Here is a 19879-nt window from a genome sequence, read left to right as displayed (position 1 = left end):
AAGACATTCCTTTCTCAGGGGCCACGCAGAAAAGCTCAGTTAGTTCTAGGCAGTTTCTCCAGCTTAGAGGGTGGGAGTGAAGACAGAGGAAGGTCTAAACTATTTAAAGCCAGTCAAATCAAGAATAACTTAGCCTTTTCTGGGACTGTAGATTTTTATGATGTTGGAAATGAGCTTCTTCTAGGTAACCATGGTGTGATTTGCCAGTATATCTCTCAGAGTATGGGAGGGAGAGGGAATGCGGGGCAGGTCACCTCAGCAGCAGCCTAGGATGGGAGACCTCTGGTCTGGAGTGAGCCCTCCTCACCCCCTAGCTCTCCCCCAGGATCCCACTCTGCAGAAGGAACAGTCAGAATGGATGAGAGTGAAGAACTCTGGGCTCCAAACACAAACTTCTTGTGTGAGACTCCAGCGTCTCCCCTCCACTGTCACCTAAACAGCTGCCACCCTTCTTCACCCCAAAAGCCCTGTCTGGCTTTGAACTCTCTGAGCCCCTTTCATCTGAGCCTAATCAAAGTGCTTTTACTGAGACCAATTAATGCCCGGCTGTCACCCGAGTCATAGATGTGGATGCTGAGGCTTTCAGGGGTACTGGAGGACATCCCAGCATCCCACTGAGTCAGGGACAGCCTGGCTCAGCCACCAGGGCAGCTTGATGAATCATGATCAACTGGAGCTGCTTCTGTAGCAGGTGCAAAGGTTCTGAGACAGCCTCCAAGCCACAGTGGAGCATGATGCAGGCAACAGGCACATGTGGGTGGGTGGAGCATGGAGCCCAGCCAGGAGCCAGGAGACATGTGCTCAGGAGGCCACTGCCTGCAGACTTGATTCAATGCTCTAAGGTGGAGTCCAACCTCCGGATTTTCCAGGCTACATCAGCTCAGTGTGACATTGCAAGGACAGGAAGTCGCAGAGGGACAGAAGAAACGGAGCTGGGAAGCCAATCAGAGACCCTTACAACAAAGTCAGTAGCTTAGGCACCTTTTTCCTGCAAGTTTCTTACATCTATAAATCAACAGAGGCAATGCACTAACAACACTTCCTTCTCATCCCCAGATTTTCCCAGCACCACTCTCCCTTTGTAGCTTCCCAGACACCCCTGAGCTGATTCAGTGGCTTGGAGGGGTGTACAGAGATCATTTCCCCACTCTGAGAATTAGGAGGGAAAGCCGAAGCCACCTTGAAGAAAGCACTACCCAATGGCTCCATCCCTAGAAGCTAGTGTTTTGGCCCACAATGCAAACTAGATAATCAGGATCCTCTCCCGAAAAGGCTGAGACTATTTAAAGGCACACGAAATTTGGTGGGAGCAACTGGGGGTGACAAAGCAAGAGCAGACTGGAACAATGAAAGTTTCTGTGAAGATGAAATCCAGGTCTGCAGTGTTCACTGAGTGCCTAGAACATACCTAGAACATAGTAGGTACTCAAGAAGTATTTGAATGAGTGAACAAATGAATAGACCATTCTAGGGAAAAGTGAAGCAAGCTAACACAGACAACGGTGGCTTTGAGGAGCCCCACTCGCTAGAGTGAGGTGAACTGAGGAGAGAGCCCAGCCACTTGAGTGAATGAGGCAGCCGTGTTTGGGTGAGGGGACTGGGCCAAAAGGGTAGGGAGAAGGACCCTGAGCATGCCCTGCTGAGGGACAAGCAGGTGTCTGTGTTGTGATGCTGGAGTTGAAAGGGTTCTGGCAGGACAGGGATGATACAGGAGAGTAAGCCTGGGTTCAGACACCACCTTTTTCACAGATGTGGTCTGAGACACAGGCATGAGCCCAGTAAGAGCTCTGCCTTAGGCAGCCAGGTGTGCCTCCTTCCCTGTTCGGCCCAGCCCAGCCCTCACCCAGCCCCTCCCTGAGAGCATCTAGCTCCTGGCCTCAGCCCTGAAATGCCTCTGAGGTGGGCATGGACTGGAGGCAGAGACAAGGCTATGCTGAAAACAAACATGATGACAGCATCCCAGAAAGTCACAAAAAGGCCATGAGCCACCAGGACAAAGGGACCACCAGGCTTAGAAAGATGATCTTAGAGAGCATCCTTCCATTGCTAGGCCCTGAGCATCACACCACCCACACCTAGGTCACCTTTACCCTATTTTGCTCCACATTAAATACCCTGTAGTAGCCTCATCCCCACACAAGGGAGCTGAGCTGTTCCTTGGAGAAGTACAATAGGTTTAATCTGTAACTATAAAATATCTAGGTTAGCAGCAGTCATGGACACCCAGAGATTGGGTGGAACCTTTCCCTGAAAAAATCTGAGAGGCTCGGAGGTGCACTTCAATTCACAGAGGTGGTTGGCAGGATATTAGCTTTGCGCTCAGCTTCGATGCAATACTTTTCAGGAAGGCCGGTGGCTCTGCCAGACAAACAGAAGGTAGCATACGGTGAGGGTGGAACCAGAGAGGAGACAGCAGGAAGTGGGCTCTGGGTGGGTTTACAGAACCTGGGGCCCTGTACCCCCAAAGCCCACTCTCACAATCCATTCTTCAAACATATTCCTGTCAAGACTCTAGCATCCTGCCAGGTAGTTTCCAGAGATCCAGGAAGACCCAAGTCCCAGGGCTTTCTGCTGGAGCCCCCTTAGGAGGGCAACATCCCTGAGCACCTCAGTAACACCCCTTCGATCCCTGAATCCCAGCTTTCCAGCCTGCCATGCCATCTCCTTGGGGAAGGGGAGAGGAGCTTTGGAAGAAGGGATGACATCGCACCTTAGCTCTTCAATCTTTTTCTTCTTGATGTCTTCAATGCGCTCACGCCGCCTCTGGGCCTCCTCTCTGAGGCGCCGGCCCTCCTCGAAAGTGGTGATGCGGTCCTGCACCTGCTTCTGCTGGTTCTCACGCACCTGGCGCCGGAGCTCGTTGGCGTGCTGTAAGCGCCCTGTGGCCTTTTTCTCCTCCTCCAGCCTCTCCTTTTCAATCTGCTCTCTCTGAGCCCTAGAGGAGGGACACGGGTTATGCAATGAGCTGGGCTGAACTGGCCCCCCACCTAGGAAAGGCATTGGGAGAGCCTCCTCCAATGGATGTGTTTCAGAGACCACGGACCTCCACACTCCAGCCCTTTTCTATGGCTGAGATCAGCCCCAAAGGCTGCCTCTGTGCCTGCTCCCCTCTCCCGCCCAACCAGTAAGCTTAGAAGGACCCCATGCTTGGCTTAGTGCTCTGCTGTCACTCTTTTGAAATTCTTAATAATTATTGAACAAGGGACCCCACAATCTCATTTTTCACTGGGCCCTTCAAATTATGTAGCTGGTCATGCACCCCGAGTCTCACCCCCTGGAAGCTATTGTTCCTACTCTTCTAACAATGCACAACTCCTCTCCAACTTGTTCTAAGATCTCTCTCCCTCTGTCTCTTTCTCTCTTCTTCTTCCTCTTCTTCTCTCCCTCCCTTCCTCCCTTTCTTCCTTCCCATGAACAGTAATGATGATATTACAAAACCAACAAAGGGATGTTTAAGAAGTTAAAGGAAGTGGTAAAATCTGTTATGCTAGCTCTTCTTAGTTGCTGGAAGGAAGGAACACAGCCTGATATTTCTTAGTTCTCTAATTGCTCCAACCCTCTAAATTCTTCTTAGGAGCCTCTTCCATAAGAATATTTCATGGACCCTGACATCAGGAAGAAAATGGCTAATGTAAACTAGATAGGTTCAACAAAACTCAAATGAATGTATTCACATCTCAGAGGAAATTCAGTCATAGGCCATCTTGAGTTATCATCTTATGTCTTTCTCAACATAATAAAAAACGAAACGTAAAATCATCTTAGGCAGGGATCTCTCACCTGCTCTGCTCTCCTGGGGCCAGTCACATCCCAGCAAAAGTACCCAAAGCAAAACCTCACTTACTCATTTCCCTCCAGCCATCTGCCAAGATGCATCATATGTGGGGTATCAGCTCAACTCCCAGCAATTCTTTTATACCACGTAAGCACCTCCTAAAATCCTACTCCCACTACAGAGCCCTCTCAGTTAACCAGGAGAGAACTGCTGACTTTCTTACCCCTCTGTTTTTAGACACTAAATCTCCACTGTTCAGACACATCTGCAGCAACAGAAAGATTCTCTTTTGGCCTTGCCATTATTTTTTCATAGAGAAAACAGTTTTCTATTGTTTCACATTTTGTGAAACGAGGTGGAAATGGGGGACCGGTATATGTCACTAGAGAGCTCCTGGGGTGGGGCTCAAATTGAAAATTTGAATAGGAAAGAGCCTGGCCATTTCACAGAGTTAGAGCAGTGACCTTGGAGCCTGGCTGTATTACAATCTCCTGGGAGCTTTCAAAGACTACTGATGCCTGGGCCTCACCCCAGACCAGCTAAATCAGAATCTATGGAGGTGGAGCCTAGGCATCAATACTTTTTGAAAGCCCCCATGCATTTTTAAGAACCACTGGGTAGGGTGGGTCAACTATCTCTGCTTAGTCAACAGGCCAAGAGTTAAAGGAACCCCTCTGTCCAGAAGAAAGAAGTCTATATACAGGCCATACAGGAGGCTGTGCTTCTGAAGTAGGAAATGTTGGCTATGGCAGAGGTGCTCCTAACACTCAAAGACAGGGTCACATGGCCCTGGAGACACTCGGTCTAGGTGCCAACCTAGGACAACAGGTGAAACCGAACTTCTCCAAAGGGCTGGTCTAGCTTTAATAACTGGCTAGCACGTATGCATCGGGCAAACAAAGCAAAGAAGAAACAAATGGGTCAGTGGCAGTAGAACTTTAATATATTTCCATTAACATTTGCCTGCTAAAGGCAATAGAGATGTTCAGGGCATAGAGGTTGGGGAGGGCAGATATCTGAAAGGCAGTCTGGATCCCAGGGGCGGAATCTTTGGGGAAGAAGGAAGCTGTCTTCTTCACCAGGTATCCAGAGACCATGGAATAACCTTGAAGGCAGGGAAAGCTACAGAGCCAAAAAGCATCACAGCCAGTAGGGACAGGCTGGGGGTCCACAGTCAAATAAAAGACCAGGAACCTGCCTCTGACAAGTAGAGATTCCTACAGATCTGCACTGCCTCTGATCTGGCATGTGACTAACGAGCCATACCGAGAAGAAGCTCTAGAACACGTAGATCAAGGAAGCTGGGCTATACCGATCAATCTCTACTTATCGGAGCATAAGTTCAGTAATTTTGCATCCCAACCCGCCAATTCAAATTTTGTTTGGTTTGCTTCCTTTCAAAAATATCTGATTTTATAGAGTCTGAGCCAGAGGAAGAAGGGTGTCATTCCCAGTTAGGCCTGAACAGTGAGAGCCAGAAGAATACCCCAGGGGCCAGGTCGGGTAGTGGCAGATTGTGCCTGATAGAAACCAGGCCAGCTGTCACTACTGACTGCTTTGGGGCTGGAGAAGGGGAAAGGCATAGTGAGAAATATGAACACTTACCTTCCATTTATGTGTTGGAATTATCACTGAGCCAACAGAGAGAATAAAAGAGTAAAGAGCTGGCAAGACAGGAGACATGGACAAATATAGGTGAGGTCTATCTAAATGAGTCTCTAACTCCTTCCTACATGAATGGACAGGGACAGTGTTTTACTTATCTCTAATATCTCCAAAGCACCTAGCACAGAGCCTTGAATTTATGTGCTTAGTACATATTTGTCAAATGAATGGCAAAGACCTCCCTTAAAGCCCTGCTCTAATGACTCACAACCATTAGTGTTTGAAGTTCTTCTCTCCATTTTTCCTCAACTCCCTGCTGCAGTTTCATCCCCAGCTTGTGGGGGGACATGGTACACCTTTAAGGCTCCAGGGTAAATAATCCCAATAACCAACAATTCCTTCAACACATCCAGGCACTATTCTCCATTTCTCTACTCATAAAATTCTTGGCTCAAGTGTCTGAAATATTTCAACTACCCCTCTGGTTAGAATGACCCCACCAACCCAGTCAAGGTGGATGTGCATCTGTCTATGGACATGCCAGAAAGCTCCTATACCCAATACGGACACCCTGCCACAGCACAAGGAAAGCCAAGGTCCCCAGCCCATCCTACCGAAGGAGCCTCTCGAACTCATCCCGGTCCCGTTGCACCTGGACAGCCAGACTGTGCTCCTTGAAAGCCACCTGCTCCAGCCGACTTTTCCGCAGTTTGGCCTCTGTTTCCATCTTCTTCTGCGCATTTTCCTTCTCCTTTCTGCGCCACTCTCTATCTGCAACCTCCTGGTTGCGCTTGGCCCGCAAGGCATCCTGAAAAAGGAGAGGGTGGGGAGACCAGTGAGGGAACAAAACATCCTCAAACCGACCAGGTGCCTATGAGAAGACACTCCCTCACAGACTCCGACACAGCCTGCTTTGAGAAGCTTTGAGAATTTCTCTAGCAGCATGCTCATTATAGGAAAAAAGAAATGGAATCCTGTCATAGAACTTTCAGGTCAGAATATACCCTGAGGGGCCATTTTGTCCTTCCACGCCACTCATCCCAATGCTTTCCCTATACCTCAAACACCTCCAAATGGTTGCATAATTGCTTCTAATTTTAAAAACTGGTAATGATGGAGATACCATGTTTCCTCTAGTGACACATTTCAATGGTTAAGGTTGAAAGTTCTTTATGAAGCAGCCTAAAACTTTCTCTTGAACCTTAAGCACATAATGCACTGCTCAGTTCTTGCTGCCATAGGCACTGGTGGCAGGCCCACCCCTTCTTTCTCAGATGACTGGAGTCTAGCTAACCGGCATCCTCTCTTCTAAATCTTTACCTTTGAGGCCATTTTACAGGCTGTCAAAGGAATAGTTAAGGGAGTGGGAGAGGCGGAGGGAAGTAGAGGCTAAATAGGCACCTGTTCTGCCTGGTAATCCTGGGCCTTTTCCTGCATGGCCCTCAGGCGGGCGATCTCCTTCTCTTTCTCCCTCCGGATTCTCTCCTGCTCAGCCTCAAACTCTGCTTCTCGAGCCTGTCCAAAAGAAAGAAAGGCCTTGTAGAATAGCTCCCATTGCCCCAGCCTTGCAGAGAGAAACCAAGCACCTGTACCAGTCTGTCCAGTATCTCCCCTATTACCTCTGAACTCCTTCTAGTATGGCAGAGTGATAAGCAGTGTGTAGACATAAAAAAACAATTAGCATTTGTAAAATGCTTCCCCCTGTATTATCCCAGAGGGTCTCCACATCTCATGAGGTAGCTATTATATAGATGAGGAAACTGATGCTCGTAGAGATTGAGGGGCCTGTCCAAGATTGCATAGCTGGTCAGCTACTAAACAGGATTTGAATACAGGTGTCCTGAGCACAGCCTTCATGCTCCTTCTACTACTTCACAATTCCCAAGTTGCAAGGCCACTGGGCCAAATTTATAGAAGTAACAACTGTGGCTCCCTGCCTGTCTTATAAAGTGCGACAGGTGGAGGTTATCTCATTAGTCCTTGGCAAATGACCAACATGCTTTGGGCAGTGGTTAACAGATACCGAAAGAGTAAACCATCAAAATCAGCTCCCTTTGCTACTTCTCTTAAAGAACAGATATATCTCTAAAAGCTTCCCAAACCCAGCTTCCCAACAACCATTCAGGGGCAGTCATAAGACTAATAAAAATAGCTCAGGTTGAATGGGAATGTGATCTTCCCATAAAGAACATTCCTTAGCCCTCATTCTACCTGCTCAGACTTCTGTGCAGCCCAGTGAATGGTGCCTGCTTGTGGCTGTGCACGCTGGCTATGTGTCAAGCAGGTCTCTCTAGATGGCAAGGCAGAGAACTCTGGAGGCTTTCGCGGCCAATTAGCTCAAAAGGGGCAGCCCCAGCTGCAAGAACAGAGACTACTTTGAGGTCATTAAGGGCTTGTGATATACACGGATACTTACAGTGGGCTGTGGGCATGCCCAAGTGCCTGATCCTTCTGCTAGTCATCAGCCTCTTGCAGCTCCTCCTGCCAATGTCCTCTCCATGTATGAAGACAAGACATTTTCCTCTCCTTCTCAGAAATCTATGCTGATTCCTCATAATTCCATGCTCCCAGCTCTGCTAAAGGTCCAAAGCAATCCCAACAACTGCTCTCGGCTCTGCATCATCTCACCATCTCATTTCCTATCATGCTCTGCTGCAGCCAGATAACCTGTTCACCAACTCCAACACATGACTGGCTGATTATCCCCACTTTCACTCATTCAGGGAAGTAGCTGAGTTCCATACGATGTACATAGTGTTAGTCCAGGTATATTCAGCTTAGTCCAACACTAGACACACACTGAAGCATTCAGGACATTTTGAATCAATCAGTGACTAGGTTCACAAGGTGGTTGTAATATTTAAATGAGACAATATGTGTGAAGCACTTGGTATAGAGCCTGTGCACAGACCAAGCGCTCAACAAATGCCACTTGTATGATCACTATTATACACAAACCATCTATGCCCCCCATCTTGCATTCTCACTCTGTTCCCTGTATATCCTGGCATTCGACAAGAAAGCTAAAGCTTTGTTGAGCTTCATTTTCTGTGGTTTGCATCTGGAGTGTGTAGGTAAATCACATATACCTTTTCAAATTATACCCGTACCTTCCCCTCATCCATCATTAAAACTCACTACTATAGAGAAGTCTGATATGCCCTCTGTCATGAAACCTCAAGACTAGAGGGGAGACAAGATCAGCACACACAGAATTGAGTAACTTTTCTGCTGCCTTGAGTCCTTTCTTCCCTTTTCATATAAATCCATGTTCATTCCATCTAAACCATGCTTAAAAGCTTTATTTTGCCCGCCATTGTTCACAGATCCAGTCATTCCATCACCTTATTTTGCCCCAGAACAAGTCTGCACATTCCTAAGCTGCATCCCCCAGTAACTGTTGCAAGCATTGCCCTCTGCTCCAGGGTATATTTGTTCTTATGGGTTCCACGATAGGGAGAAGGCTCTATTTTCTAAGACTAACCCAGTACAGGATGCCCAATACAGGAATTTTCACAAGAAATTTATGGGGAAGCTGACTCATGATTACTGGGGATATAATTATCCAAGTCATGAGGATTCACAGAAAACTTTACTTTCACCAAGAGTTTCAATTTTCTTCCCTGCCTGCACCTGACCCTCATTCCAGCTTCTAATCAAAGGTGTTAACGAGGACAATAATGCTTACTTTGGGTGTCCTGTGCAGGCTGCTCTCTGTTAATGAACAAGTGGACTGGCCAAGATGAAGAGGAAAAAAAGCCAGGCCCTTGAACTACTAAGGACATGAAATTTAGAATGAAGACCAGGCTGCTTTGCTTTGCAGTTCCTTCAGTTCTCAGCCTGCCTCTCCCAATAACAGACATTCCATTCCTGGCCAGAAGTCCCAGGCATCAGAAACCAGGTCCCTACCATCTTCTTCTTGGTGAACTCCATCACCATCTGGTCTGCCAGCTTCTCCTGAGCCAGAAGCTCTGCTTTCTGTTTCTGGCTCTCGTCGTTGATGCGCTTAATCTCAGCTTGCATCTTCAGTTTTTGTTGGTGCCTTCGTTCCATGTCCTGCCAGCAAAAGGAAGAGAGCCTCAGAATAGAAGGGGATAAGACCAAAAAGTACCAGCATAATATGATAGAGAAACACAGATAAACGCAGGGAGACAAATGTTTCTGTTATTATCTTTGGTTAAACCTGCTCTCTCAAGAGTCGTTGATGACCTCTTCCAGCTTCTTTGCAGTCTTCATCCAGTTTGATTTTGTGGCATCTCCTGACACTGTTGATCTATATATACTCTCAGGAAGTACAGGTTCTTGAAATTCTAATCAGTGTCTCCCACATGTCATGTTAAACCCCATCCCCATAGCTTTGTTCATGGTATGTTCCTCCTGTCTTTAATTTCCTTCTCCTATTTAAACCCAAACTTTTGGTCAACAACAGTAATGGTTTAAATAATAAGTATTACTCTAATTAGGTACTTTCTATTAATTGAGCACTATATCTAACCCCTAAATACATCCAAAAATCCTTGTTACTTCTCTCATGCAGATGAAGAAACTGAGGCCCAGAGTTTAAGTGACTTGCCCAGGACCATACAGCTAATACACTTCAGAGCCAGAAGTTCGAAACCTGGTGTGTCTAAATTAAATTTCCAACCTTCTAGGGAAATCTTGATTGCCCCAAGTTTCGATTTTCTCTTCACTGCTGAATCTCTGCACTTAAGATGGTGTCGCATCTCATGGGATTTAATTATACACTGCCTTGTAGATCCCATGGATTTCTTGTGTGTTCATTCTGTCATAGAGGACAGGGACCATGTGTCACATTGCCTCTCTTTCCCAACATGTTGCCCAATGAGAGGAAAACAGAAAATACTCAATGAACTATTGCTAAATGAGGAAGGGAAGTAGGGACCAAAGCTAGTGGAGTATAAGAACGAGAAAAAACAAATCTTAAACACAGAGAAACACAATGAGCAATGTGACCCTGAATTAAAAGATCCCTTCTAAGGAAAGAGCCTCTGCCTTTCCCAGCCATGAGTCTTTGGAAGCACCTGGTGATCAGACCACTTCTGAGACCAAGCACATTCTCAGGCCCCATAGCAGAAGGGTGCTGGAATTTTGTGCAGCTATACCTATACCTATACCCTCCAAGCAAACTTGGACTCCTTGCTTCAAACTCTTTTACTCATCAACTCACCCCACCTGCAAGCTCTTTCCATTTTTTCAAAGATTAAACCCCTCCCTGGCCTTCCAGCTCCTCCTCAGTCCAGTTTCTGCCCTGACTCATCCAAGGCAATTCTTCTGGCTCTCCCCCAGCCTGGCCCACTGCCCACTTCAGGGCCCTTCCTCCAGGAAGTCTTCTGAACCAGATCAGCACAGCACTGCCTACCTCTAGCCAGGTCCATGTAGCACCTGAGTCATGGCTACTGGCTTTCCCTCATTCTCACCTACCCACCTCCTTGCACAATCGACTTTTCCCCTTTTGCTACTCCAGCTCTCACACTCCTTTTTCCCCTAATCCTTTTCTTCCTTTCCTTTTTACCTTCTTCACCCTCCTTATACCTTCCTCCCCCAGTTTCAGGCCTGCCATTGGTACCCCAGGCATTATATAATCCCATTGACCCTAAAGCTAAAAAAGCCGCTGACCTCTGATCTATGACATATATACAATCATGTATTTATTTACTTACTTCTTTGCCTATTTCATTTTTAATTTGTTGTTTTTGTTGGTTCATTTCATTTCCAAGCAACCAAAGGACTGTCCCCATTTCCCATCTTTGAAGCCATTCCAAAGCAACCCCAGATGAACTCCCCTCACACTTCCCCACCCTGCTAGCAAGGTGGGGAAAGCTGCCCTGGCACCACCCTGAGCTGATAAGGCAAGTCTAAGCTGGGGGTACACTGGTTTCTACCTTCAAGTAGAAGGACAGAAAAATGACAATGACACAACATCAGTGTAATGGTATTGGCTCAACAACACTTGGAATTTTCTCAGTGAGCTCACCAATTCCAACTCCCCACAACCTAGAATTTTCCAGCCTTCATTTCTCACCCCATTCCCTGCATGTTTGTGCCATGCTTCTCCTTCCTGGCCCTTTCTCTCTCTCTCCTGAGCCAGGAACTCAGCCAGGTCTCTCTGTGTTCTTGACCCTGTTGGTCCCCTTCTCAAAACAGAACTTGAGGCTACATGTCCCCTCATGTTCCCTAACCATACCGGTGATCTTCCTCCCACACCTCAGGTGCTCTGAGAAGCCTTCATAATTATAAGGCCAACTGTGAGACCATTCAGGGGCCCCCCGAAACTCACCACCATCAAATGCACCGGAAGATGACAATTCAATCATCCATGAACATGTGGGAGGAGGAGAGAAGTAAAAGCATACATGTTCCAGAAGTTAAATGGCACCATGAGGAAATAACCAACAAAGCAGAATGTGGAAAATTCTTCAAGTCAACTGACCTGGATCCTTCAAAATATTCATTTTATAAAAATGAAGGAACGAAAGAATGAAGGAACGAAGGAACGAACAAACGAACGAACTCTTCTAGATAAAAACGGACTAGAGACTTAAGTGAGTTATCTTGGTTCAGAAAAAAGAAAACAACTGAAATACATTTTGGGAACAACTGGGAAAATTTGAATGTGGATTAAATATTAAATGATATAGAATCATTGGATTTGATTTTTTGATGGGGATGCAATAATGGTATTGTTGACACATAAGAGAGTGTCTTTGTTCTTCAGAGATGTAGACTGAAGCATTTAGTAGTGAAGTGTCGAGACATCTACAACTTACTTTTAAACAGTTTAACAATAACAAAATATGCAACCAAGGCAGATTAACAATCATTAAATCAGTGAAGCATTGATGGATGTGGTACAAATCTTTTCATTTGTCCGTGTATAAAAATTTTTCAAAAGTAAAAAATAGAAGGAGAAAAAAGAATAAATGCTCCAAATGCTTGCCATGTCTCTGACTGTGCCTTTGTATATTGCAACAAACCAGATAAGGCAAATAGAACAGGATTTTATTTTAAAGCTACTTAGTTTGGGCCAGTATCTCATCATTTCTTCTGCAATGGATATGCCTACTAATTTTATTTAGGCTAACAGGAAAGAAGGTTTGGCTCCTCGACACAATTAACGACATCGGGATGCTGTGTATGCTGAAGGAGATAACAGCAGGGAGCCTGGAACTAAGACACTGCTACTGTTCTTCTACAAAGTGTGCAGTGTCCCTAGATAACTGAGGGAAGACTATAAAACATTCCTCTACTTATTTGTATAAAGCACACAACCACATATTTCCTTTATGTGTCCATTACATGGACATCTCAGTCTTGGACTCCAGGTCACAGGGAGGCAGGTATGGTCTCTATCCACAGCATGGCAAATAAATGTTTAATATGACAATAAAAAGTTGATGGTGATGATGTTGTGAAATGGGCATGTACCTGACAGAAAATTAGTCCACACCCGGTAACCCTCAATTTTTGTAAGCTTTTGTTGCTGGTGCTGGTGGAAGTTGGCATATCTATACAGCCCTGTTACCCTGAGATCCTCCTCTTGGAGCTGCTCCATGTACTCCAGCAGATGCTCCTTCTCCTGCTCCCGCTGCTCTGCAAGCAATGATCGCTCCTCCTGGTTCTTTTCCATCTGCTGCACAATGTGCCGTCTTCCTCTGGAGAGAACAAGGCCACAGTGTCTTAGAAATTGAGGGTCCATGTCTCTGTGTTCCAACCTCCACCCAAATAACTCCCACGATAGGAAGTGTGACAGGAACAATTTGAGAAGTGCCCTGAACATTGCTATGCTTTCTGAACCCAGACCAAAGTATTTCCCCCAAAGTGTTGCAAGGGGTCAGACCTCTCTCTTCCGAGCTCCTGGTTCCAGGTCTCACCCTTCTTGATATTCCCTTTGTTCATATGTTTCCCAAGAGTACACCCCACATTATAATGTACCTTCTTCTTCTCCCTTTTAGTGTGTAAAGAACTTTTGAAATCCTACCACCCCCCAAGCCTTCCCAGAGTAATCACAGGGAACAAGCTTCCCATGCTGGCTTCACAGAGCTTCGAGAGTTCAAAAGCCCACGACTTACCCTTCTTCCAATGCCTCTGCTATCACCCCATGTACCTTGTCACCCCCTGCAACTTTCCATGCCTAATTTTCTAACTGTCTTTCTTACATCTTATCTCACATTTTGATATTGTCAGCTGCTTGTAGACAAGGCTGAGTCTGAGGAACCAGATTCTACAATCAGTGTTGCCCATGGCTCTCTATGTGTTTTGGGATATAAATAAACTAGGAAGCACCTAGACCCTGGGATATATAAGTAAAGGCTAGGAAAATGAAAGACACAGATTAGGTTCAGAATCTAGGAGAAAGAATACATTCATGTTCAGATAGAGCACCTGAATGGCTTCATGACTCCAGATGAAATAAACAGGAGTAATGAGTAAGAGTTACATGGAAGCAAGTTGGAACTCAGTCCAAGGACCAACTCAAATCATTAGAGTTGCCTAATGAGTCAAAGGTTTTTCCTCAACTGGAGATGTTTACACAGAAGATGAAGAGCCATTTTTAGGCATTAAACTTTTATTGGCAGCCTGCTATAGTCTACTAGATTTCCAGAGATGAATGGTACAAGAGAACTGATTACAGATGGAGAGAGAGAACTGCCATTCAGTGTGGTACTAATACTATTTTATAGAGGTAATTCTTGTATTATATGGTTAGTGTTCTAAATATAGGACACTATTACTCTATAACTTACATGCTCTGGGTCTTGTACTTTTCTGCAAAACAAAGAAAACTAAATTATTCATTCTAATGTGTTAAGAACTTACTACGGGGCCAAACACTCTGCTAGGCCCAGGAGCTAAAGAAAGTAATGAAACAGGGACCCTGCCTTCTGAGAGCACACAGTCTAGTGAGGGTCAGAGAGCCACAATGCAAGAAGTGGTGTGTAGGTATAAACGCAGTGATGAGACACAGAAGACAGAGCCACCAACCCTGCCTAGGGAAGTTTGGGGGGTTTCTCAAGGGAGGTGACAGCAAAATTACATACTAAAGGAAGAAACAGTGTTTTCCAAAGGAAAGGAAAGAGAAAGGTATTCAAAGCAGCGTGAACAACAAAAAGTCATGAACTTGTGACAACACTTAGCATGTTGGGGAATGGGGGGAAGCATAGAGTAGTTGGCAAGAAATGGTGAGAAATGAGGCTGAATTGAGGCCAGATTGTGAAGCACCTGTTATGATCTTGGAAATAAGCTTTAGGAAGTTCTGTGGTTCTATGAATCACTTCATAAAGGTTTTGAGATAATAACAGATGATGATAATGGTCATTTCTCATCTCATCCCTCAGTGAAAGACTACATAGACCTAAAGATACATGAAAATGACAGAAAGGGGATGTGAAAACCACCTCTTTACCGAATTCTTTCCTCCCTCCTCTTCCTGTCCAGTTCCTCCTGCCTTTGAATGGATTTCTGCCTTTCTACCTCCATCATCTGATCCAACCGCTTCTCTTCTGCATCCAGTTCTTTTTGGATCAACTGCTTCTCCAGGATTTGGGCATCCCGAATGGCATGGCACTTGGCATTGAGGATGATCTGGGGAGTGAAGATGAAATTGTGGCACAAGGTCTGGGGGTGAGGTTAGGGAGGGATGCACCATGGAGGTCTGGAAGCTGGAGCGGGGAGAAATGGGAGCAGAGTAGTACCAGTGTGTTGGAAATGCACATAGCTGCTCACAAGCCCAGAAAAGCAAGAACATTCTTATATTTTTCCTTCCCCTTAATAAGAACCTAGCACTTACCAGCTCCTGCCAAGTGCTAGTCTGTGCAAGTAGAGGCCCAGAGTAGCATTTTTTCAGGGTACTGAGTCTTAGTGTTAGGGGGTCATGGGTCACTCTTTAGGAATATGATAAAAGCTATGGGCCTTCCTCTCCATAAAACTCACTTACATATGGACACACAAAATCTCCGTGAAATTTCAGAGGCTTGTGGTTCCCCTTAGGGACCCACAGACCGCAGTTAAGATCCCTGTTCCACTTCTCAGGGAAACTAAAACACTTTTGCAGAGGCCAAGACACTAGATCTTTTAAGCCAGAAGAGCCCAATATGACACAGAAGTGGGTGATAACCAAGCGCCATCAATAAGAACCATGAAGTAAAAGCTTTGGAAAATAAAAGGAGGTATAAGTCCAGAAGATTTACCTGAGAGACAGAAATCGTAGATGAAGGGGTTGGGGAGTCAGCATTTTTCATTTGGTTTGGAAGTGAACCACATGCAAATGAGGAACAAAATAGAATTCAAATGAGCCTCTGGTCTTTATGCTCTCAGCTAAAGCACTTCAAAAGAACCCTATTGCCTGTACCACCCTCTGTGGCCAGAATTGAACTAGTGGAATAAAAATAAAAGTAATAGCTCCCATTTATTTATTTATCAATCCACAGTTTGCAAAGCCTCTCCCATATTTTAGCTTATTTAATCCTGCCAATAATTCTGCCAAGTAGTTTTACCACCCTCACTTTACAAATAAAGAAAGTGAGGCTCAGGGAGGGCAAGTGACTTGCTGAAGGTCACACAGCTAGCACTAAGCAAAGCTGGTCCTCCCTCTACTCACAGCAACCACGCGACAGATGCAGCTCTCCCCCACCTCCCTTCCCCTGCCCCCAGCCAATCCCTCACTTCCCCCACCCCCACTTGACCCACCTCCAGCTGGAGCCCATGTTGTCCAGAGTGTGAATAAGAGGAGGGAAGAAATGCAGAGCCCCCACCTTGCTCATGTCCTTGAGCTCCTCCTCCTGCTCCATCCGCAGCTTGTTGGCTCTCTGCAGAAGGTTCTGGGCTCTCTCCTTGGCCACTTCCTCTAGGTCATTGAGCTTCTTGTTGTTCCTCCAAACCATTTCCTTCTGTTTCATGATCTTCTTGCGTGTGGTCACTGCATCCTACAGGAGACCAATCTAAATCAGTGTGTGATTGTTCCCTGTGCTGTGTCCTGGGCACTAGCCTGGCTACCACAGGTGACCCGATATGATTTTTGCTTCACTCCATCATGTTATCAGAACCCAGAAGTTTCTCAGCCTGGCTTCATCCTCACCCCTCCCCTTGCTCCCAGTTACTTCCACAACTGGTCTTCATTCTATAGCATGTCTCCATCCAAGCCTTGTTCCAGGGTCCTCTAACTAGAGCTCTAAGTCTTGTGAGAAGCCGGCCTCTTCCCAGAACATCTCTCTTCTGCCCCCCACCTGTTGAGACCAGGGCTTGGGGGCTTAGCTACCACAATGGCTTCCTTCTCCTTTCTGAAGGCCTGCTCCCTGGCCTCGAGTTCTTCTCTGGTCAGCACACGAGATGCCCATTTGATCCGCTCAAACTCCTCGGGGCTCATGATAAGGGATTTCCCGGACGGATCCTTGGTGGGAATGCTGACACAAGAAGTGAGCAAAGTTAGGGAAAGGAAGTAAGGGAAAGCTCTCACTTCCACAGGCATCTCTGCTCTCCTCGCTCCCCTTATCATTGCCAACCGTCCAGCATGAACATGGCTAGTGTAGGAAAGATTGCCAACTGCATTGTGGGTCTAATGGGGAGAAGATGTCCAGGGGAGGGTGAAGCAGCATCACAGACTATAAAGGGACATTTTAAGAACTTTTTCTAAAAGGCCCAGCTTACATGTTTCCTTCTCTGTAGAGCCATTCATGGCCTTCCTCTCGGCGTACACAAATGCCAATCCCCGCCACCAGGCCCAACTGACCACCTCCTGCTCTGAGCCCACCATGTTCTGCTCTCACTGTCCGTGTTACAGCCAGCTGGGCATGGCCTGTTTCCTTGCTGGATTACAAATTCCTTCAGGACATGGTATCTGTCTTAACCACATGGTGGCCTAGTCTTTGGCCCAGTGCTGGGCACAGAATGAGAACTCAAAGCTGTCAAATTAAGCTTTAAAAATAGATTATTCCTCAAAGATGACATAAAAAGGGCAAGGGGACGCCAGACAGGTTGAAATGGATGCTAGTCAGAAACCTAAACACCCTGCCCATCCAGCCCAAAGAGAAGCTTTGAACCCTAAATATTAATTAAAATGTCTGATCAACGACAGTTGGAGACATGTCTATAGACCTCTCCTTTCTAGCCACTCAACTATTCAACAAACCAATAGGTAATTATAATGATTACAAACAAATGACACACATTAAAGATGGAGGCGGGAGAAGCAGGGGGTGGGAATAAAGCTGCTTCTGGGTGAGGCCATTTAAAAGGCACATGACAATGAGACGCAGACGTCTGAGGCAGGAAGTGAAAACTCATCTAATAAAACTAGTGTGGGGGGAGGACCAGGAGGTAGAGCAAACGAGTGAGTGGATTTAGGGCTTAGCCAAGATCTCATGGTTCACTGAGTAGCATGACACAAAACAGCCTGGAATCTGGAATACCCAAGAATGATCCGAATCTGAGACAGCATCTCATGGGCTTTCAGCAGCCCTGACAAGGAACCAGCAACTTCATCTCCAATGTGTTCTCAGCACTAGACCCCTCCAAGAAGGAACCACTTCTCTGGCCCCACTAGTGGCCACAGGGTTGCTGACCATGTCTGGCTATTTGATGCCAGGACTGACAAGATGGTGCTCCTGAGGCTGTGTCCTAGCTGTGCCTCCCCAGCTCATGATACAGGCAGCGTTTTCTAGAAATTTAAGCTTTTTTAGCGGGTGGGGCCAGAGTAGGAAGAATAGTTTCAGAGAATAAAGCACTAGCACAAGGGCTAAATCAACAAGTAACAGTTTGGGCTCATTTCATATTGCTGAATGAGACCTAAACTCCACAAAAGGGACCAAGCAAGGGGGCAGCTCTGGTGGGGAAGCCATGTTGAGCTAATCCCAAAAGAACATGAGAGCCTGTAAGAATTTCCTCTTCTGGCTTTGGAGTCTGGGAAGACAGGGGGCTTATTAGGCATCTGGTCAGTTTCCCTTTGCTTCAGATTCTTGATGCAGTCAAAAGGAAGTTACTCATGTGGGCCAGTCCCTTTACCAAGGTAGTAATAGGGGCTCAGGGAGGGCCAACTAAGCATCTCCCCTCTACCAGCTCCTTAGGTCCCACAGCAGCCAGAAGAGAGGGAAGAGAAAGGAGCTGGAAACCAAGGGTAATGGAAATAATAGATACAAGAGGGGGAGAAACAGAGGTGCCAAGATGAAGAAAAAGGAAGGAGAACATGAAACAAACAAGGGAAATGAGTAGGAAAAAAGTAGGGACTTGACTGACAGTGAAACCAAGTGAGTTTCTCCATCTTCCTGCACAGGCCCTCAGCGGAAGTTCAGGCTGAGACAAGAGGGCAGGGTGTGAGCCCTGGATACTCACATGAGTTGCCGAACCATGTCTCGGGTGATAAGCTGAATGGTCTCTGGCTTGTGGTCCCAGCCCAGAGTAGCGAAAGTTTTCTGAATGGCATGCTTATCTCGGAGCAGCACGATGGGGCTGTCGATCTGGGCCAGGGGCTATGGGTTCAGCAAGGACAGCTTAGAAGCTGGCCACCCCACTTCCTGCTGGTCAGTCCTAACTTCAAGTATAGAATTCCCCTCTCCTGGGGCTTCAACCCCATGCAATGGCAGGGGAGGCTGGCTGAGACCCAGGCTGCAGGATCACCCAGATTAGCCATGGCACTGCGAAAGCAGTGTGGTGCTCTGCACTTGAACTTAGCCAGATGTATCCTGTAATGACCAGCTCTTCTGAGAACAAGGCCTCTATTTAACTTGTGCAGATACCCCTGGACAGATGGGAAGTGGGGGTTGCTAGTGTGTGTCCATTCCTAACAGGAATGAAAATTGTAGGTCCCTACATTCTCTTCCCTCTATGACTTATGGAAGAAGGAATAATTCTCTCTTGGACCACACTGTTGGCCTGAAGCAATATAATTTGTTGCAGACTCATCCAATCTGATATTCACATCTTTTCATCTTTTGTAATGATTGATTTACTTTGATCCCCGCCCCCAAAAGCCCATTTGGAGGGAGTTAGAAATGGCTAAACAGCCTGGTAGAGACCTGCCCTTAAATCTAATGTGGTGAGAAAGTCAGGAAGTTAGAATTCAGCAAGAATATGAATTATGTATATCTTTTTTTTTTTTCAAAATTTTCTGACCATGAGTTAGATAAAAAGAAAATAAAACATTTCAGAAAATTTTTGAACACAAGAGAATTTCACTTGTCATTAAAGCAGTAACTGTGATCCTGAGTGGAGGTCCCTCTTGTCCTGAGAACTTCACTTTGCAGAGGTCCCAGAGTGCTGCTGCCACCTGGTGCCTATCTCTGCTTCCAAGTAGGCACAAGTCAGTCATGCCACAGGCTCCTTCTGCCCCCTACTGTTGGTTGAGAGAGTTCCTGGACTCTCACCCAGCAGTAAGGCCAAAGAAAAAGGGCCAGGAGCAGGCATTTTTCTAACTGCTCCTTTTGCTATTCCTGGAGAATCAGCCATTTCCCAGTCTATCTTTGCTTTGACTAAAAGTGACATTCCTTT

The 19879-nt window shown here is 46.2% G+C and overlaps 1 protein-coding gene across 7 annotated transcripts in view; it reads right to left on the bottom strand.

Moving 5' to 3' along the window:
* Positions 1-1856: 1856 nt before the first annotated feature.
* The window catches only part of CFAP45 (cilia and flagella associated protein 45), a 24428-nt gene continuing 6405 nt past the window's right edge, over positions 1857-19879 (bottom strand). For 2 of the 7 annotated variants that reach the window (XM_025040524.1, XM_025040520.1), the window contains 10 exons: positions 18725-18861; positions 16656-16800; positions 16153-16323; positions 14805-14983; positions 12924-13053; positions 9290-9436; positions 6782-6895; positions 5995-6188; positions 2711-2935; positions 1861-2358 (listed from right to left, as the gene is read on the bottom strand). In XM_025040524.1, the coding sequence (XP_024896292.1) occupies positions 2280-2358; positions 2711-2935; positions 5995-6188; positions 6782-6895; positions 9290-9436; positions 12924-13053; positions 14805-14983; positions 16153-16323; positions 16656-16800; positions 18725-18741 (1401 nt within the window). In that variant the 5' untranslated portion in view covers positions 18742-18861 and the 3' untranslated portion in view covers positions 1861-2279. Of the gene's footprint in view, positions 2359-2710; positions 2936-5994; positions 6189-6781; positions 6896-9289; positions 9437-12923; positions 13054-14804; positions 14984-16152; positions 16324-16655; positions 16801-18724; positions 18862-19879 lie in introns of those variants that run through there. The other 5 variants (XM_015597838.2, XM_025040518.1, XM_025040523.1 and 2 more) reach the window with 5 other exon arrangements.

This window comes from Pteropus alecto, unplaced genomic scaffold (assembly GCF_000325575.1).
Source record: "Pteropus alecto unplaced genomic scaffold, ASM32557v1 scaffold359, whole genome shotgun sequence".
NCBI lineage: Eukaryota > Metazoa > Chordata > Mammalia > Chiroptera > Pteropodidae > Pteropus > Pteropus alecto.
Note: the sequence above shows the minus strand (reverse complement) of the source record. Positions and strands in the feature narration are given on the sequence as shown.